Below are 22,473 nucleotides of genomic sequence, written 5' to 3' on the forward strand. Positions count from 1 at the left end.
ATCCAAATCTGGTACTGCAAGCACTTATCCATTCCTCCTTTGAACCAGCAGCTAGGCGTGATCTTAAATGTGTGTCTTGGAAAACAGTATTTTTGTCTGCTATTACTTCTGCCAGACGAATTGTCTTCAAAACCATCGTACTTGATCTTACATAAGGATAGAGTTATATTACGAACAAATGCATTCTTTCTGCCTAAGATAGTATCAGACTCTAATATCAATCAGTCCATTAATTTTCCTGTATTCTTTCCTACATTTGCTAACAAAGGTGAATACATGTTATACAGACAATTAAGTTTTTACCTACATAGAACAAAAAATATCAGGAAAACTGACCAATTATTTGTTTCATTTTCAGAAATAAAGTTGGGGAAACCAGTTGCCAAAGTAACTTTAGCCAAATGTCTGACTGATTGTATTTCTTTTAGTTATAACAAATTGGATATTGCTTTATCAAACCGTTACTAGCTCATTCAACTAGATCCATGGCAACGTCTTCAGCTTTTCAGTCTAGAGCACCCATGGATGACGTGAAGCAGCAACCTGGGCTACTCCCCATACCTTTATTACTCATTAAAAACTGGATCTGGTCTCCAGAGGTAGAACATCATTTGGTTCAGTGGTTCTCAGAAATATCCTTCCTTGAGTCCACCCGGGATTTTAGTTAGCTGGAGACTCTGTCCCATAAGTTGAGGACGGAATGAAAATTGACATCATCAGATAAAGAAGTTACGTACTCACCATAACGTTGCATCTGTATTGTCCATTTTAATTCTTCCTCAACCCCCATCCATAGAAAACTACTGGAAGAGTGAATGGTTAGGGGATGTCACCTCCCAGATATTGAGCTCTAGATATAGTCTTGTCACTTTATGATGACTAATATTTCTTTCAGCTAATGTCTGAAAACAAGATATGATGTCCTTGGGGTTGGTGCATTGTGGGTAAAGGGGTGAGCTCGAGAGTTTTTGGTTGCCAAGAGCTTTAGCAATGGCCGTGTCAGATCTGAACCCCATAAGTTGAGGAAGAATGAAAATGGACAATACAGATGGAACATTATGGTAAGTACATAACTTATTTTTAAACTCTTCTATAATTATTGTTTTCATAGTAATAGCCATTAGTTCTTTAAGCAGTTTCTTATGTATTTTAATCCTGTATAGGCATATAACGCATTTAATCTAAATACTTCATCTTCCCACATAATATCTATAATTGTGAACCTCCCTGCTTTCACTGTGTATTCTGATTGCACTTTTGCATGGAATAGCTATCATCACACACCCTTAATTTCTTAAATTCTAAACAAAATACTCCTTCCTCATAATTTTCCATCTGAAACCTATTCTGTAAAAAATAACATGTAACACATAATACAATCACATCCACATTTAGTTCTGCATACCATTCACAAATTGCAATCCTCCTTACCACATACAAAATACTATTAACATTTAAGGAGGTAACCTAAAATTATTTCCCTTTCTTTTTAACATTTGGAAAAATCTTATCTTTTTCTAATTCTTAATTTTTTCCCCTTTAACTCTTATATCTATCCTTATGTCATCCCTTTTTGTGAATGTTCATTACCAAGCACCTCAAAAACATTCTGAGTTAAATTTTAACTTCTTGTGCTCCTATCTAGACCTCACCATTATTATTTTGGAGAATTTCTTGCTTACCAAACTCATGCACATTATTATTTTTTCTTGCATTGATATATTTTCTCTATATGTCCTCCCTCTTCATTATTGTCTTAACTGCCCCCCACCCCCTCTTGACAGACAAACCAGGAAAGATCACCTTTTTCCCCACTTCCTACATACAGCTGTACATTTTTTTGTCTAATTGCCCCCCCCCCCCCCCAACCACTGATTTTTTTTTTTTGTATGCTTGACCGGTTAAATGGGAAGAATGTCCACAAAAGAAATATGTTTTAAGTTCATCTGCTTAAAGGTATATATAGCTAGGCATCTTCTTGTCCCAACGATCACTTGACTAGTATGTTCGTATGTTTTTGGTTGATTAATGTATCTTAAAGTAGCCCTAATTGCATTGACAAAAGTAACACTAGGCAAATGTTTTGCAGCATTATAGTCTAGTTTTAACATGACTTCCCATTCCCATCCCCCATTCCACAAATTCAGTTCATTGTTGACTTAGTAAAATTTCCAATATGTTCACACATTTTTTCGAGCACTACTTAAAATCATCATCTTCCATGTAATCCATCCTAAATTGTAAATAAACTTTCTTTTTAATACCCCCTTGCCCTCACACTCCCACCCCAAAAATTATTTTTTTTTCACATCAGTCTAAAACCTTTACTAGTAGTTCTTCAGTTTCAAAAGCTAAATTGCAAAAAAGTCTATCTTTCTAAATGAATAAAAGATATAATGCTCTGGGCCCAAAAGGTGAGATCAAATAGTCCTATACATAATATTTGTCTCTAATTCCACCGTTATTACTTATCTTTATCACCAGTTGCCTTTTCCTAAGTTTTTGTCCCTTAATGTCTTCTCTTTTTTAATTTGAACATAACGTTATTCTTCTCCTTCATTTTTTCCCCAAAAAAACCTTCTCTGTCATCTCTGACCACAAGATCCTCAGCTCCTCACCTGCATTATCCTGTTCAAATAACTGAACAAGAGCATCATCTTCCAGCCCCCCCCCCCACAACATCTCCATTATCAGTAGTTCCTGTTGTTTTTCCATATCCTTGTCAACTAAACACTGACCATTTGCTATATCCAGTCCTTCAGATGCCTCATTATTAACCACTGTGTCTTCTGGCTGCTCTTGCTGGATGTTTACCACATTATATTTTGGCAAAAAACACTATTTTCCTCATTTACCTTATCCACCACTGTGGTTTTCCATGGAAGGTTCCCAGTACTGTGGATAAATTTCCCCTCGTAAGTATGAATACCTCCTTGGGTCAACCCTGAAAAAAGGCCATTGGCCTAGTGGGGCCAGCCCCGTCAACAAATTGAAAATAAATAAGAAAATAAAGCATCTGCCTTCCAATGTGGATAGAACATGTGGGCCTACTACCAACAAAAATGTCAGTGTATAATTTTATACTTGGCTAAATCAAGAACTGTAGGTATTTTGTTATCTTGGGTTTCTAGCCCTTTTTAAACTGGTAGCAGTGGTATGATGCCAGGAAGAAAGGTATGACAAAATTGAAAATTCTGCCAGCCTTTCCTAGAAATTGTGTATATTTGTAAAAATCATAACTCATTCAAAAGGCACTTCCTGTGGATAAGTGTCAGTGAAAAGACACTGTGGTGAGAAAGAGACTTAGATTGCTAGGCCAAGCACTCAACTCTTTAAGTGGCCTGTGTGTAATTCTTGTGTGGGTGTGGACATTGGAAACCTTCCTAGATAAATTTTCTTCAGCTCTTTATTAATTATTGTGTACAAATTTTCCTCCTTAATAAAATTTTAATTTCTTATATCTTACTATCCATATCAGTAAACAAAACATTTCAGTTTCTCAGTTTTTATATTATCTTTTGTGTAGTTTCATTCCACATATAATTAACTGCAATAACAGAAGTCTTTTAATTCCATATTCCTAAATACTTCATCTTATTTTGTTGCTGAACCAAGTCATGAACAGATGTACTTCATTTACAGCTGTAACTAAAGCCAGCTTTTCTTAATTACCATCCTAGTTATAGCCTTGAATTTCTGAGTCCCTTATATTCTTTCCCAAACACTCTAAATACAAAACAAACAACAAAGGTAAAAGAGGACACCCCTGCCTGGTTTCTCTAGTCAAACACAATTTATTGGAGAGGAACCCTCCCACTTTAATTCTTGCCTCAGTTCCTTCATATGTTCCATTAATTAACCTTGTTATTGTATTAGGGAATGCAATTTGTTCCGTTGCCCTACTCATAAAATCCCATGTTACTGTGTCAAATACTTTCTTTGCATCAAGACCTACCAACAGCAGTTGTATTTTCATATATTCTGCATCCTACTGGATCATCATTCTATTAATGTTGTTAAATGTTTGTCTTCCTCAACAAAACTGCATTGAGCTGCATTGATCAGTTTTGACAGCACCTTTGCATTCTCTTAGCTAATGTAGAGATACACTCCTTATAATCATGGTTTAAAATTGAAATGGGTCTGTATGAAGCTGTGTTTGGTGGGTCTTTACCATCTTTGGGTAAACTGTTAATTGATTATTGAGTTGCACTTGTGTGCACTTTATTTTATTTTGACATGCTAGGTACCAGTGATGCCACTTAGCGCCAGCTAGGACCTTTCTTCTCAATAGGTTGGTTGTGGTGGCTTTCAGATATATGTGCCAACTGTCCTTCACACAGTGGAACAAATGAAAAAGTATATATATCCCGATATGCATATCTAATGTTAAAGGTTTCACTACTGTGTGTTGGAATATCTGAAATAGTTGAACAGGAGTAAGGGAATGACTCTGGAAGGTAAGATTTTTATCTTTATGACTCCCCTTCCTATTTTTAAGTGCTACAATATCAGTATATATATATATATATATATTTATTTATTATTTAACATTTGTTGATCGGGAAAGTCCAACTAGGACAGAGCCTATTTTCAGCGGAGGCCCGGGGAGAAACTCTCCAGATGCATGTCTTTGGAATGTGGGAGGAAACCAGAATACCCGGAGGAAACCCACACAATATTTATATTTAACTAAAATGCAAGTAGCTTAGGCTATCTGCATGGGGTGAGGTCATAGTTGAAAGATATGCAAAGACAGAAATACCAATTTGTTACATTATTTATGTATTTAAAGTAGAAGCACCGTAGGATATTTCCATGGGGAGCAAGGTTACAATATGTATTTGATAACTTAAAATGTTAAGCCACTGATAAACAACTGCCATACTTTTAATCAATTTGTATAAAAAAGTGAGAAAATTAAAGAGATAGGTATGCTTTTTCTAAGTTTAAATTGTTTAAACTTTTAGCTGGAAAGATAAAAAATGTTAATTTTGGCTTGAAACTTGATATGAAAGTTTTTTTTTGTTGTTGTTCTGGCTCATGCTTTGTTCTCCAAACAGAAGAGGAGTGTGCTTTCCTAAGGTTGGGTTTAACTGGCAGGTCATCTTAATTTATTTTATTGTCTGGCATGTGGAAATTCTGCAGAAATAAGATGATGCAATCAAGACTTCTAAGAATTCTATTGTGGGCAATCTAGACAGCAGGATGAAGGTGAACTTTTAAGTGATCCTTGTTATGGCAAGCTTTTGGCTTTTAAAAAGGCAATGAGACAGTATAAAAGTAACAAAATGAGCAAAATGCAACAAGAGGGAAAATTATTAAAATATTTAGACTGCTCCTTATTTGGTTCTAACTGCAAATGAAAGTGTTGATACAAGAGAACAGAACTTATTTCTAGGCATGGACCAGGTCAAAGATTAAATTGCTACAGCAAGTTAGGAATGTGTTAGAAATGAAAGAATGTTTCTTGGCAGTGGGGTGTGGGGGCTGTATAAGCTAAAATTAATAGGAAAACTTAGAATATGAATAAAACAGACACACATGCTTTATAGGAATATATCTACATTTTGTCATGTGTTTTGCTTGTATTGGTAGATGTGTATGTTGAGCATTTGCTACTTATTTAAAATGTGTTTATTGCGTTTAAAGCTGTATATAGTTAGGACCTTTTAATCTATATAGTTGGGATATGGGAGGAGATTTTTGTGCCTCCAACCACAGAAATGTGCAACATGGAGTTAAATTTAAAATATATTTTGACAAGTTATAAAAATGTCCCTTTTGCCAGAATCAAGTGTAAACATAGCAACAAAGGAAAAATGTTCAAGACTAAGGAAAAAAATACCAAATGTAATCAAATCTTTTATGTTGTGTGAAGGCTAATTTGAGAATACTGACATGGAAGACAGAGAGACGATGCCTGTGTAGAATGCCAGTGAGAAATCATCTTAAGATAAATAAAGGGTGAAAAAGGATAACAAGGTAAAATTTGTACTGGGAAGGAGGCTTATGTTCACCTGTATTTATATTCTGCCTTTAAACAGCTGCTGGAAAAATAGGAAGGTTGGCTGGCTTCTATAATTCACCACTGTTTTCTTCCTGGCATGGTAGTACCGCATGCATGGTTGCAACAGTAGGCAGGGGAGAGTAGATATGAATATTTGAGCAGCTTGGTACAAGAATGGATGAGGGAAAAGCAATATGTTTAGAAAAGCCTTCATCAAAGTAAGCTGGGCAGCATTGTTGAAAGAAAAATTATAGTATGCAGTTTGGAATGGTGCTGCACAAAAGTGGAGGGGATAAACAAGCTGTGCAGATAAGATGCAGAGACAGCATTCTGAAGGTTATACACATGTAATTCCTCAAAAAGAGGAAGTTAAGGCTCAGGAAGGCAACAAAATAGTCAAGCAGGGAAATCAAGATGGTTCTAGGAAAAAAGGAGGTAGCATTCAAATGGTGAAGAAGTGTATTTTTTTTGGGAGGGGGGGGGACTGGCCTTCCTTCGACAGTGCTAGAAGGAAAGCAACCAAACAGGTGAGATACTAGAACAGAGCTGTAAAGTCATCCTGGAGGTAAAGTGGGAGGGGAAAGAATTATTCAGGTACATTTCAATGACAAAGAAATAGGTCAATGCCAAGAAAGTAAAATATCAAGGTACAAGGTATTTACAATTTTTTTTCCCATTGAGTTTTTCCTGTCTGCTGTGTGTGTGTGTGTTTTTTTTTTTTTTTTTTTTTTTTTTTAAGGAAAAAAAAGACAAGTCTAAAAATTTGTTTTTTTTAAAGGACAAAGCAGAAGGCCAGGACCTGATGGCCTACCATTTAGAGTGCTTTAATCGTAGCATATATCTTGGGTCTCTTGATAGTGGGAAAATGACTAAATGACTGAAAAACGACTTCAAGCCTCAGTTATCTCATTGTTTAAGAGAGGAAGCATGATCAGTCCTAATAACTGCAGGACACTTAATCTGATGTCACTGGCCAGAAAAGTGAAACAGAGAATCCTGAAAGAATTGCTTGGGGCCTTTCTTAAAGATAAGTAGTGCTTTGAGGCCTTTCAGAAAGACAGTCAGCTTCAGGATCTAAGGCAACATGGTTTAATGGCAAGAAGCACCTGCATTTCTTCAGATAGCAGCAGTGCCAGATGAGGGCCTACTGGCTGATGGGCATAGTTTATCTGCACTGTACTAAGTCCTTTGACCAAGTACCACATCAAAAACTACACAGTAATTTGAAAGGTCAAAAGTAAGGCCAAAATGTAAAAAAATTGTGTAGAGTAATAATTATAAAGGAATAATTTAAAGGGTTGGCAAGTTAGTGGGAGGCTATCAGGGGATCAAGATGTTGACTACCGTGTTGCTGCAAGGGCCTGTGCAGCGTCCCGTCTTTTCAACATGTTCATTTCTGATATGTTGGAAGAGTGACAGAGTTTGTTTATAGCTGTACAGAAATTGGGACTGCAGATCTGGATAGGAGAAAAGCCTGGAAAAGGTCATGAAAATCCTCTAAAAGAAGAAGAGATGTGGTAGCTGAGGTTCAGTACAGATAACTGCAAGGTTATGCATTTTGGGCACGATCATGTATAAAGTGAGAGATTAAAATAAAAATGGAATTAAAAAATTGGAGCAAATGTAGCTGAACAGGATGTCTGCATGAGAATCAAATGGGTTTGTGTCCATCAGGCACAGAGAGAGAGAGCAGCAAGAGCAGCCAGCAAAGTGTTGGGATGCATTCAGTGTGGGAATTACTCCAGGAGGCAAATGTGTCCTATGCCAGTGAGAATGTATCTATTGAAATTTTCAGCTCCTCCCTTTAAGTTGAGGGGTGAAATTAGTGCTCCCTTCACCCAATGCTATGACACTTACTGAAAGTCAACTTACTGCCTTGATATTTATTTTTTTAGACCTGACTGATATAAAAAATGTAAATACCTTCTGTGTTTCATTGGAAGTTTGTTTTTATGCTTAGAGTTATTTCAGTATAGTATTCATTGTACTTCACTTAGTTATTGACTTTACACTTCCACAAATACATTTTTTAGATTTCTCATATTTTAAATTCAACAATAAAGGACATCATAGATAGTATTAAAGCTATTTTGAGCTATTATATGTGAACTGTTAAGGATCTTGTGGGAGTCTGCTGTGAGAGAAATGCATGTGGTAATAGTAATATTCTCTGACATATTTTAGGAAGCTGGGGACATATCCCCTCTTGTAGATTCCAGTTTTTAGGCCAAATATAAAGGTAGTATGGTCAGTGTTTAGAAGTGAGGAGAACTACCATAGGGGTGAACAATTAGATATAATATTTGATTGTGTAATATGCAGTATATGATCTCCTTGTAAGTTCATAGGATTATACTAGGCTATTGACCCGAAGGCCATTATAAGCCTAGCCAAGAATTCTGCCCATGTTTCCTCAAAGTCAGTACCTGTTTTCCCTGTCCAGCAGGGACATAGGTGGGATCCCAGGGGTGCATTTTCTGTTTCCCATCCAGTCATCCAGTTTCTTCTTAAAGAGGGCTAGAGAGGTGCTTGACATGGAGAGGGAGTCTATTCCACAGATGGGGGAGTCTTTGGAACACAAATCTATCCCGCCAACAGGTTCTATTAATGTCAAAGACCAGGTTAATGCCTTGCATGTGGGTTGCATGAGTGGAGTTTGTCTTACGGATATGCAGCAACTCCATCAAGGCTGGGTCTGAAATGGCCTTGTATGCCAGACACAGTTCACCTCTGAGAAGTGTGTATGAGACTGAGTAGAGGGACAGGGCTTTTAACCTATCTGTATAGGATAGATGTTTGAGACCCAGAACCTCTGTGGTCTCTCCAACTGCTGCATGTGCTTGGCAAGGTACATGCCGAAGGGGGCATAGTACTCGATAATGGATCTGACGGGGGGGGGGGGAGTACAGGGATGTTATGACCTCCTTGTTCCTGGATGAATTACCATTATTTATGAGGTGGGCCATGTAGAAAGCCTTCCATACAACGGAGACAACGTGTTGGTCAAAAGTCTGGTTGCTATCAACCTGGGGGCCCAAGTTGCTCACGACTGATTGCATGCGTAGGACATTGTTATTAATGTCATAATTAGTGGGAATGACATTTTCCCCAAAGGGGATAATGGTGAATTGTTTTGGCATTCAATTTGAGGCCATGCTTTTGGCACCAGTCATTAGTTTGGGAAAGGCACTCTTGGAGGATGTTCACATCACTAGGGGAATTTAAGACAGCGCCCAGTTTGCATTTATCTGCAAACTTGGTTGGTCACAGACCACTGGTTTTGGCTTGCACCTCAGAAAGCTGTATCCCAAACAGTAGAGGCCCAAAGACCGATCCTTCACTGGTAACTGTTCCATTATTCACTACCTATTGGAATTATCCTGCCAAATATGCCATACGTCCCACCAGCATATCAGAGCTTGGGCAGCTTCCTCTCACAATGTATGTGCAGCACATATTCTAAGCATGAGGTTGTGAAGTGGTATATGAGGGATTACAGGTGTGAAAATCCTCAAAACTTTCTTGGTGCCAGCCCAAGCAGTGAGATTTTACTTTGGTCACTTAGCCATATAGCATGGGCCAGTTTTTCTTGCATTGGGCAGATAAGTTTCCCTGTAGGAGAAATCTTCCTCTTTCCTTTATTCTTTTCCTAAATTTTGGTATTTTTCTCATCAACTGTAAGGGGTAAATGTGACTGTGTGAGGCAGATACCATACAGAGTTACTGCTTAGGATCCACTCATTATTATAACAAGTGTTAGACCTTTGTGTCTAAATTAAGGAGTTTTTGATAGTTACTCAAAATGTTTTTTGAGAATCTGAGACTTAAATATTTTAAGACAATTAAAGGAGATGTGTTGTAAATTTTGGGATGGTAGTAATATTTCAGATACAGATATATCTACATGTAAAACCATATGGGATTTGTTGCAACGGAAAAAAAAAATTATCTCGAATGTATATAAAGTTATCATTTCTATGAAATGCAACAAAGAAGCTATTCATTCTAGCTACTGGAACAAACAGGATTCTACGATTACATCCACCAAAATTGCCCAGGCTATTCAGAAGTTCTCCAAATTTTTCCCCTTCAAAAACTAAGATATACAAAACTTATGATACTAAACAATGCATATTATACACCCCAAATTCTAAGTAAGTTGTACCGCGATATACCAGTAAACTGCCAATTCTGCCCTTCACAAGAGGCAGATATCATTCACATATTTTGGAGCTGCAAATGCTCATACAAGCTTTGGTGTGCCCTAAGGGTTATATTAGAAAAAATGGGATATGAAAAAACAACTTTATCATGGAAATTTGCTCTCGTACATATTCCCCCACCAGGAATTAGAAAGAAGCATATACATCTTCTAATACCCATTTTTATGCTAATAAAATACTACATCACATTAAATTGGAAAAATAGAACTACACTGTCATGGGATGGTTTTAAGCAAGTAGCCAGAAAGCAATTACTTGCACACAAATATTTGTGGTATTCCATGAAGCAGCAACCCTTACAGAAGGATTTTTGGAAATCTTTACTGGATCATATTCTGACATGATATTATTGAAATTGTATGAGTTTTATTCAATAAGATATAGATGAGATTTGTACATAGTTGTTTTAATGTGTAGTTTGTACTTATGTTTAGATATTGAGAAATGTTTGTAAGTTATTTTTCTTAAAATTAATAAAGAGAACGTTAAAAAAAAAAAAAAGAATCTGAGACTTAAAGAGCTCACGTGAGATAAGGATTGCATGTGAATCTTCCCACTTGGATGTCCTACTGCATTCAAAGAAGAAGCTCAAAAAGTCAAAGCACAAAGCTTATGTTGTCCTGTCAGGCACTTAGTGAGCCCTCAGACTGCCCAGTGTTGTCTGCTAATCCTACTGTTGCAACCCCATTGGAGGCCTACAAGACACAGCACATCCTACTTAACCAGTCAGATATCCTTTTCAGATGAGGGGACCAGAGAGCATTCCTCAGATTTTGGCCAAAAAGTAGTAGTACCAGTTACCCTGATTGAGGTACATTAGAGGTTGGATCCTCCTCCTTATTGTATAAGAAGATGCTCCAAAGAAGCAGAAGACAGGGCATTCCTCTTCTTCTTGTATTGTCTTGGACCTTCAGAAGGAACGCTTTGATATCTCCCATGGGATTTTGAGTCAATTATGTCCTTAAATCTTCATCAGTTTTCCTCTACATCTTCTACCACTTCCTCCCCTTTCAAGAGGGATAGAAACACATCCTTTTGAAGAGGAAGATTCTGAATACTGGTAGATTCCTTTGGACATTTCTCTCAGATTCATTCACTGTTGGTTTTGAATCAGAAGATGATAAATGATATATCCCCAGACTCCTCTTTAGAGGAACTTTCTTTTGCAGACACCTTATTAGAGATGATACAGCAGCTCCTGTGGGAAAGTAAACAGGTTTCTGACATTCAGAAAATGTACGACAATTTGCTATATGTGGGGGTATTCCCAAACTTTTTGCTATTCTAGCAGTTATAGAAGTCTTGTAGGATACTTTTGCCACTGCTGCTTTAAAACTAGAATCACAACTGTCAGCACATAAGAAACCTGACAGGTTTTACAAGGTTCAAACATCCATAAATTATTATAAAAAAATCCTTGTTTAGACCCTGCATAGAATTTGTGGACTTGACCAAATCCCAGCTCTAGGCCTAGTTTAAGTAGCTCTATCCTGCAAGAATTACTGGACTCCAGCTCCTCTCTGTTTTCTACCTCCCAGACACCATAAAGGCTTTAGGAATCTACCCATAAGTAGTGAATACTACATCAGTGATCACTGAAGGCCATAGCACACTTGTACATCATCTCATCATAACATTTGATGTCTGATTAGTGTTACAGTATGAATGCCCTCCCTCCCCCCTTCTCTTTTACATTATTTTATACTCATTTCTCCTTTTTTTCCATTTGAGAAGGACTCTTGTTTACCATTTCTCCCTGTCTAAGTTAACAGGCAAAACTCTACCTTTTGCCTCTACCCTTTTGGACCCTTTCAAGAAAGTCCAGGTTTTCAGGCTTGCACATTCTTTAGGTACCATTTCACATTTTTATGATTAGGACATACATTGGACATACCGTCTGAGAAGATGCCCAGGCTTTGGTATGCTGTCCAGATGTACAGTATCCTTGGCAAATACTTACCATAAGTAGTGAATACTGCAACAGTGATATAATCATTTACTTGTATGGTAAGATCTTGTAAAAAAAAATTACTTTCTCTCTCTAGATGGGGAATAAATAGGTAACTCCAGCATTCATATACAGTAAACAAGTGCCAGTCTAACAAAAAAAAAAAGAAAAGAAAAATCCTTCTATACTTTCAGATTTATTTCTATCCACTCCCTTTCTTCTTATACACTTTTGTGGAGTGCATTGCCCTGTTGCTACTTTCACCTAAGGATTAAAAAAAAGCTAAAGTGTCTTCTAAAAAAATACTTCTTTTTCCAATTCCTTTTTATTTTTGGTTTCTGTTGTTTTCCTTATTCATATTTCATTGCCTTTATTTGTTCTGTTTACACTATTTGTTTTATTTCGAGTATCTTATTCTTTTCTCTCCCTTCTATACACATATATGAATATGCAGATGTCTTGATGTGTGTTTTGCTTATGGAATTTCTTTGTGTTGTAGTTTCCAATTTTTTTTTAGAGATATGATTATAGGTTCAATGATTTCTTATTTCAGATAAGAGCACATAAAAAAAAGTGTTGTATATTGAATGTAGGAATTTTGTGTTTCAAAATGCTCAAGTGCAAACATTAAAGAGGGGCTGACTGCTGTAGTTCTGGGAAGTAAGTAAGGCTATATTATAGCAATAACCCATGCCTGGGTGTGGGTAATGCTGGATTTACCCACGGTTGGTGTGGTTTGGTCACGAGGGCGAAGCCCGAGTGGCCAAACAAAGCCAACCGTGGGTAAATCCAGCATTACCTACACCCAGAAGTGGGTTATTGCTATTATACAATGACATTATTTAAGAAAAAAATAATTACTTTTCTTAAATAATGGCATTGTATAATGCCTCCTTGCTGCCCTTCCGCAGCTTTCTGGTATTCTGCGGCAGTTCTGATGTACTGCGCATGCACATGCCTACGCAGTACATCAGAGCTGTGGGCAAAAGCAACGGAGAAAGCAAGATCTCCATTGCTTTTTAAAAACTGTTTCGCTGTGTTAAATGAGTTTAACATAGCGAGACAGCTTTAAAAAAAGCAACGGAGAATATCTGTTGCTTTTTTAAAGCTGTCTCGCTGTGTTAAACCCATTTAACATAGCGAGACAGTTTTGAAAAAAGCAACGGAGAAAGCAAGATGTCCGTTGCTTTTTAAAAACTGTTTTGCTATGTTAAATGAGTTTACCATAATGAGACAGCTTTAAAAAAAGCAACGGAGAATTGTGAAGCAACGGAAATCTTGCGTTCTCCGTTGCTGTAAAAAAAAAAAAAGAGTTATAGTAATGGAAAAAGTCCGGGCGACCGGACCTTTTTCCATTACTATAACTCTGATTTACAATGTGCACGCTGACCAATCAGCATGCACATTTTTGAATATTTAATGGAGGGTTGTTGTATAATAGATATTTACATCTGTGCGATTATAAGATGTACTTGTGTGATAAGAGCCTCACATAAGTATGCCTTCTATTACAGTGTGACAAACTCCAAACATCCATGTAATTTTAGTAACAAAAATTATTGTGTGATAATACATTTGTTCAGAATAGTAAACAAATAATAGTGGCAGGATGGTGTAGTATTTACTGGTGCTTTTTCACAGGATTTGCTTCTCCAGTTAGATTCTAAGCTGGAAGAACATCTGTACGGACTCTACATTCTCCCAGTGTTCACGTGAAGTTTTAGTGTGTTTCCTCTCACATCTTTAAAAACTCCCTGTAGGTGAATATTCAATCTTCTGCATTGCCTCTTGTTTGTGTGTTTGTGTGTGTGTCTGTCCATTCTGTGATAGCCTAGTTTCCTATCTGGGATTAATTTCTCTCTGCCTTGTGCCCACTGAATCCTGGCATAGGCCACCATTTCACACACAGTCTGGATAAAGCAGGTAAATAGATCATGAATAAATCAATCAAATGGATAAAATGCATTTTTGCCTTAGAATAGCCTAAGTCCTAACACATTATTTACTTTTCCCAAGATGCATACACAATATGAGGGTACATTTTATAAAAGCATGTATATGTATGTGTGTGTGTGTGTGTGTGTGTGTGTGTGTGTGTGTGTGTGTGTGTGTGTGTGTGTGTGTATATATATATATATATATATATATATATATATATATATAGTTCCCCTTCAGAAGGTCGAATGGCTGAAATCTCGAAACACATATGGCCGAAGCCATATGCTCAAATTTCAGAAGCTCGACCTTCTGAAAGGGAAAGAAAAAAGAAAAAAAAAACAAGAAAACCCAAAACAGTGTTTCTGCAGGAGGGGCAAGCCACCCTGCACCCCCCCCCACCCCCGCTACTTATTTATTCTAACTCCAAGATCGCACTACAGCGCAGAAAGGGAAATCTCTCATTCTGCGCTGTATGCTAATCCCCATTCAGAAGGTCGAGCATATGGCCGTTCGAACTTCTGAAGGGGAACTCTATATATATATATATATATATATATATATACATATACATATACATACAGAGGAAAGAAATTCAAAAGTGATAAAACTCACAAAAATAACTAGCAGTTAAAGTTATAACTAAAATTAAAATAGACAATAGGCTTGGGGAGGATGGTCAAAGTACTTCAGTGAAAGCACCTCTGCTTCAGTTTGTGTGATGGTGTATTTTTTGTCTGAGTTGCAGTGAAAACATATTTCATAAGATGTGACATGTTGTAATGTTCACATATGTAGCAAGAGGCATACAACTCTAATTACAACATTTTGATTTTCTTCAGCTATTTGATCATGTTACTGAGGCAGAGATCACTCTGGCCAATAAGGGACAAGTTGGCTTCAACTTCAGTGTGCTAAATACACATCAGGATCAAAGTCCGAATGGCCCACAACCTGGAGTTCCATTTGTGGTGCCTCCTTCTGTAAGTAGTTGATCTATCTAGTTAAACTGTTCAGGTCCTGATTATTTACTTAAATCCTAATAAATGTCTATGTTCATGTGTTTAACAGGGCTTCATCAAAGCACATGAGCAGTATACTTTGAAAGTGTTTTACTTGCCTGGTGTACCTGAAGCTTTTCACAAGACCTTTGAGATACAGGTGTCTCACTTTGAGCCAGACATAATCAGTCTCATGGGAGAAGGTATTTTCCCAAGAATCACCTTGGACCTTCCTAGAAACATTAAAGGTAAGAAATGTAATCTGTTAATAGCCTTTGAAAAGAGTTTTAGTGGCTTTAGGTTGGAGAATGACTGCAGCTGAGAGTTATAGGCCAGGATTCATAAACGAGATGCATAGCGCATCCCCCTGTATGACCTTTCTTATGTGCTAACCTCTGAATTTATCTCTAATGCCAGACATTCACATTACATTAAAATCATGTATTCCTTACCACCACCACTAAATAAGACATACACACACATGCATGCTACAAACTTACCAGTAGTCTAACAGATTAGGACATAAATCCCCTTACATAACACTTACACTGACCATTGTGCCGTCACACATGCACAGTTTTCCTGACTAATGAAACATTTGATATAACACAATTATTTGGCATTCTTCACTGACATACTTCTACCTTCCACAGTTAGCCAGTTGTAATTCTGTCTGTTGATAGACTGTGATTGATCTGTTGACAGGCTCCCATATTTTTGTATGCACATTAATATATGTTCATCATTAGATCACAGTTGCAGCAGCATATGTCCTGCCAAGGATCAGACATCCAGTAAGTATCCAAAAACTTTTAGGTACCTACAATATGAACTTTTAGGTACCTACAATATGCATTGTATGTCCATGGAAGCTCAAGAGCATGTTGGTATAAAATCAGATGTAAGAGCACGAAAATTTAGAACTTTTTTTGCCTGTGGATATTTCAGTTAGACTCTGTCTCTGCTGCATCTTCAGTGGTCAGCTTGTAAGATCTTTTGGGCAAATAAGTACCACTTTTGGTGACTTCCCTTCTGTTTTTCTGAGAACGTTGTTACTAATTATAGCTTATGTTTAGTAGAAAAGGAAAGTGTTTGTGTGGATGACAAATTCATTATAAAGATTCCCACACAGCTTGCTTATTTTTTTAGGGGAGTCACACAATGTTAGGTTATGTAGTATTTGTTTATCTTATATGCCAAAAACATTTAGAAGCAGTCTCATTTCCCTTAATATTTACCTTGAAAACCAAAAGCTTAAGGTCCTTACAAAATCAATTATTGACTCTGGTACTGCAGACAATCTCCCACCATGTCCAAAGAAAAAGATGGTTAAATAGGTGCCAGAAGTGGCTTCTCCTTCACCCCCCACCCTGCATGGAATGGATAACTCCGCTTTGGCTCTTTATGACTCCTTGGGCCATCTGTTTCCTTCCAACTCCTGTGGTGCCACTCCTAGGTATGCCACTTATAGTTAAGAGTCTAGGGTATCCTGTCTGGCTGGGCGTCCACCTATATCTGAAAAGAGAGTACAATGTATTGTGATATCCAAAGGAACTGATAAAATCTCACAAGTGCTGTTGAGCGAAGAGGTACCAAGCTCCTGTACTGAAGTTTGTACAGCTAGTATAATTTGTACTCTTGTTTAGACACGCCTTAAAAAAAAATAAATAAAAAGTGATCTGATATTGTCAGTTGTCCTCTTCTCCTCACATGTGGGTTCTGATCCGTGCCCACAGATCTGACTTGGCCATTAACAAACTTGTGGCTACCAAAAAGCTCTTGCGTACCTCTCGCTTACCCACAATGCATCTGTCTGCATTACCTCAGATCTTGTTTGCCCCTGTGCAAAGACGTGGTCATTCCACATAGGTCAGGTTGTAATTTTCTTCAAATTTCCTTAAATTCTTTCATATTCTTGTAGAATCCAACAATATAATTATTTTCTGTCCTTTTCCTAGCTGTTGCCTTACTTTTCCCTCTGTTTAAAAAAAAACAAAAAAAAAACTTTCTTCTACTGTTCCTTTGTCATGTGTGTGTGTGTGTGTGTGTGTGTGTGTGTGTGTGTGTGTGTGTGTGTGTGTGTGTGTGTGTGTGTGTGTGTGTGCTGTGCCATTTCTCCTCTGTTATGACAGAGAAACAAGAAAAAAAGCGGGCTTCATGAAGTGCATAATATCCCGTTTAGCGACTCGTACTGTCTTGGGCCTTTGCATTTACAGGAGGCCTGTGCTATATGTCACTCCTTCAATAATTGAGCCTTAATAGACCAAAGGAACAAACTTATTTTAAGAGGGATGTTGTCTTCAGCCTTTGATGAAGCCATTTCTCGAGCAACTTCCACCTCTAAAACTAAATCAGCTCTTTCCAGCCCTGCTTTGTCCTTGTCCTCCAAGTCTTTAACAAGGCCATGAAACAACCTTTGTCAGCACCAACTGTTTTTTTGGAGCTAAAATCCAAGAAAACAAATTCTCCCTCATCTTGGGAGTCTCGAACCCGATCGGAGCCGTCTGCTCCAACCACTTTTTCATCAGATCCAGCTTCTTCGGCTCTGACCTCATCTGGCAAGGATGGAGCAGATCCATTGAGGTCAGATCTGATGTTTTGCCCTTTCAAGCCTATATTGACCTTGCCATGGTCTTGGTACACATTCTATTATATGACCCGGTACCTTTGAGGGTACCATCCCCCCTTTTTACAGAGGCTGAGATCTCTGTTTGCTATGTCCTCCCATTTGACCAGGAGTATTACAGAAGAAGAAGAAGTGGAATGCATGTTGCAGAAGATCTTATGTGTGCAAGGTACCACTAGGTCCACTTCAACCTCAGCCCCTTCTGCTCCAAGTCTGTCTAAATCATCCACTCCCCCACTTCCTTCTCCTCTGACTTCTAGGCAAGTTTCAGAGCCCACTGATCCAATACACCTGGTGACTTTGTGTTCAGATCCTAGGATGTTATCTTCCTCATGCCAGACTTCAGTTTGGAGCTTGTCAACTTTTGTTTGAGCCAGAGAGCTCCTAGAGCTAAAGTGAACTTCACAGATCTTGGGTCCAGTCGACTCTCAGATCATTGGAGCTGTCGATGGCCCTTGGGTATTCAGGAAAAGTGAACTCGGTTCTGGCTTTGACCCTCAGTGAGTTGTCTTCTGGACTGGGGGGGTCTCTGCCCTGAAAGCATGGCTTCTTGGGTCCGGAGTCCTCTTCCTTCCAGAAGCAGTCAGCCTTTGGAGAGGGCTATGGTTGCTCCTGCACCAGCAAATTTTCTCACCCCTTTGAATCCATTATCCCAGACAGATACCCATCACTCTTCTTCATCCCATCTCATTCCACAGGGATGGGGGGACCAAGGCTCCAGGATACCTGTCATGGTACCCCTGACTCTTGTGATACCTCCCCAGGCTATCCTACTGAGGAGGTTTCTCGGAAGAGGCTATGCAAGAGGAAACATCTAGACTCCACAGAGGAGTCAGCCACTGAAGACACCAACCTCGATGAAGGTGAGGGATCCCCATGGTCACTTGCCAAGGATATTTCCTTTGGGGAGATTCTAGACATTCTTAAGCAGACGTGTGACTGGAAGTCCAGCAACATCTCACCTGAGGAGTCGGTGTACCTGGCTGCCTTCAATTCCCACCCATCTACCTCCTGGGTGGCTCAACCACCGATGAGCTTATAGAATTAATCTCACAGCGGGTGTGGGAGACCCCAGATTCCATCGAGCCAGTTCCCCAGAGACCAAATAAGATCACAACTACTGCTTCTGATAAGGCTTTCTGGACTAAAGGGGTTGCAGTAGATGCTGTGGTCATGGCAGCAGCAACCAAGAAAGAACTTTCTGAGGAGAGTTCAACTACCCATCCTCCAAATAAGGATTCTAGGGTGATGGATAGCTGTGGGAAGTATGTCTTCTCTTCAGCAACCTTTGCTCTGCAATCGCTGAATTATTTATCTCATTTTACCAAGTTACAAATGGATCTGATCAAAGAGCTCTCAGATACCCTTCAAGGAGCAGAAGCTGAGGGAGTCAAAGAAAAGGTAGCTTCCCAGTTAGCCACCCTACATTCAGTTGCCATCTCTTCCATGAGTCTCATTGCCATGCTGCTGAAGGACCGAGCAGAGTGGCAGGGTCTGGCATTTCCACAAGGAAGCATGCCTGGATGCATCTTTGTGATTTTGTGGAACCTTTTAAATCTTCGTTGGTCAATGCTCCTTTTGATGGCATATCTTATTGGGCCCCAAGTCAAGGATACGCTAGCTAGGTTTGAGAAGGATGGTAAAACCCTTTCTGCTGTGGGCATACATTTTTCAGCTTCTCAGAGACCTTAACACAGTGGTCAGAGAGGTAGCAGGAAAATGTTGTTCAAAAAATCTCAAGGGTCTTACCAGGACACTTGGCGAGTTTTCCTCCAGAGGCAGCGGGGGAAACAACAATGGAGGCCATAGCCCTCACGGCAGAGGAGGCCTACAGAGCCAAGGTTCCTGGGAACCATTCTTCGGGAAACCTTTTCAGTGCTCCTAAAAGGAGGTCTGATTGTCCACCTCTGTAGGCAATCGGGGGTCATCTATCCCTGCATTGGAGAGCCTGGCAGAAGATAATTTCCGTTGTATGGGTGTAGAGGATAAAATCCAGGGGTTACCAAATTACCTTTTCCCAACAAGCTCTTCCCAACAACAAAATCCCAGACATTCCACCCAGTCAGACATATCAAGCAGTTTCACAAGTTCTGAATCTGCAAAAAAAAAAAAAAAAAAAAAAAAAGAGTCATCCAACAGGTCTCCCCAGACCAGAGAGGATTCAAAACTTACTCAAGGTTCTTGTTAGTTCCAAAGAAAACAGGAGACTAGAGATCAATTCTGGATCACAGCAAATTGAACAGATCAGTCCATTGCAGCATTTTCTGAATGGTCGCAATTCAGCCCATACTTCCTTTCCTGGAAAAGGATGATTGGATGTGCCCTGTAGATCTTCAAGATGCATACTACCACATAAAAATGGACAGATGCTCCAGAATATACCTACTCTTCCAGCTGGGAGTCAGTCATTACTAGTTCAGAGGGCTGCCTTTTGGTCTCACTACTGCCACCAGAGTGTTCACCAAATGTATGGCAGTGGTTGCGGCTCACTTGAGATGACAAGTATCCTGAGTGTTTTCATGCTTAGATGACTGGCTCATGTCTGCCTGGACCAGGCATCTACTAGTATACACAAGAGACTCTATTCTTCAACTTTGTTCATAGCTAGACATAACAATAAATCACCACAAATCTCATCTGGAAACCACTCAAACAATAGAGTTCATAGGAGCTCTGCTAGACACAAACCTGATGATTGCCAAACTTCCCCCTTTCAGAGTATTGACAGTCAAGAGGCAGACCGCAAGGTTGATCAGAAACAAAAAGAGTACCTGCCCCTCATGTTCTTCAGGCTTTAGATTCCATGACTGCTGCACTTGTGTTAGTCCCACTGGCTAGGTTACACATGTGAATTTTGCAATGGCTTCTAGCCTTGCTGTGGTCAATAATGCATCAAGCAAATGTCCTATCAGATCCTCTTAATGACACATGCAAAAATGATCTCTCATGGTAGATTCTTTCTCAACAGGTTACACAAGGCCATCACTTTACTCCTCCTCAACCTCAGGCTACAGTGACCATGGATGCTTCCAAGATAGGGTGGGGGTGGGGGGGGCATTATCTAGGGAAGACTGTTCAAGGTATCTGGTCTGCAGATGAGGCCAAGCTCCACATAATTGTCTTAGAGACAAAGGCAGTGCTGTTGGTATTGCAGGCATTTCAGTCTGCCCTCCCCCTAGGACCGGTAGAGATTCAGTCTGACAACATGTCAGTGGTATGGTACATAAACAAGCAAGGAGGAACCAGATCATACCCTCTCTGTTGGGAAGCATTCAGAGTGTGGCAGTGGGTGATCTCATCCAGTCGCTTTTTAGTAGGAACGCATATTCCGGGAATATCCAACATCATTGCGGACAAGCTGAGCAGAGATATTCTCATGCCACACGAGTGGTCCCTCAACCAGAATGTAGTGGACAGTAATTTCCACACATGGGACCAGCCTTGCTGAAATATTTTTGCCTCAGTAGCTACTTCACCCTAATTTCCCCACAGGGGAGAACCCCAAGGGATGCTCTGATACACTATTGCCCTCCCCCCCGGACTCCTGTTTGCCTTTGCCCCATTCCATTGATTCCCAAGTTTCTTCAGAAAACCAAAAGGTTGAAGAGGACAGTGATCCTCATTGTCCCTGACAAATCTGGTTTCCCTTCCTGTGGCCTCACCTACAGAAGGAGCCCTGAATTCTGGATCCCTCTCCAGACCTGTTGTCACATCCAATATAAATGACTCACAACAACACAACATGGATCCCATCACAGCCTCTGTTCATTCCATTTTGGAATTCCTAGCCCATCTTTTCAATAATGGGGCAGCGGCATTTACCATTAAAGTACAGTTATCAGCCATTTCAAATTTCCATACTGGGTTTGACAGTTTATCCTTGAACTCCCACAAACTTTGCAAAGCCTTCTTAAAGGGGCCTTGTTGTTAAAACCTGCTTACAAGGAGGTCTCTCCCCCCTTGGGTTTAAACCTGATTCTGTGTTTCATTACACAGCCAACATTCGAACCTACAGCAACTTGTGACATAAAGTTTCTTTCCCGGAAGGCTCTCTTTGTGGTAGCTATCATATCAACAAGATGGATTTCAGAGCTTCAAGCTCTGTCTTCTGAACCTCCGTATACAATTTTCCATAAGGACAAAGTCTCATTGTGTACCAAACCCTCATTTTTTCCCTAAAGTTGTTCCTCAAACAAATCTTAATTAGACTATACATTTGCCTATTTTCTTTCCTAATTATATTAACAAAGGGGAATATATACTGCATCTGTTGGATGTTCATAGGCAGTTATGTTTCTATTTACAGAGAGCCAAAAAGCTTTGGAGGACAAATTGGTTGTTTGTTGCATTCACAGGGCCTAGGAAAGGCCTGTCAGTTACCAAAGTTACCTTATCCAAGTGGCTTTCTAGTTGTATCTCCTCCATTTATTCTTCAGAGGACATGAAGCCTAATAACTCCATTCGGGTTCATTCTACTAGAGCAGTGGCCACATCTGCGGTCTTCCAGACCAGTGCTTCCTTGGATGATATCTGCACAGCAGCCATGTGGGCAAACCATCATACCTTTATTACTCATTACAAATTAGATTTGGTCTGCAGGGGAAGGGCTTCCTTTGGTGCAATGGTTCTGAGGAATGCTGTGGTGAGTCCACCCTGGATAAAGGTAGCTGTGGACTCTGTCCCACATGTGAGCAGAAGATGAAAAATTGACAATATCAGATCAAGAAGTT

General features: G+C 39.3%; 1 protein-coding gene across 1 annotated transcript in view; it reads left to right on the plus strand.

The window, feature by feature from the left end:
• The window catches only part of HYDIN (HYDIN axonemal central pair apparatus protein), a 6,673,197-nt gene that overhangs the window by 2,685,991 nt on the left and 3,964,733 nt on the right, over nt 1–22,473 (plus strand). The window contains exons 27-28 of the mRNA XM_044079523.1: nt 14,959–15,099; nt 15,188–15,365. Of these exons, the coding sequence (XP_043935458.1) occupies nt 14,959–15,099; nt 15,188–15,365 (319 nt within the window). The remainder of the gene's footprint in view (nt 1–14,958; nt 15,100–15,187; nt 15,366–22,473) is intronic.

Source organism: Protopterus annectens, chromosome 8.part0 (assembly GCF_019279795.1).
Source record: "Protopterus annectens isolate FY-2018-M chromosome 8.part0, PAN1.0, whole genome shotgun sequence".
Taxonomy (NCBI): domain Eukaryota; kingdom Metazoa; phylum Chordata; order Ceratodontiformes; family Protopteridae; genus Protopterus; species Protopterus annectens.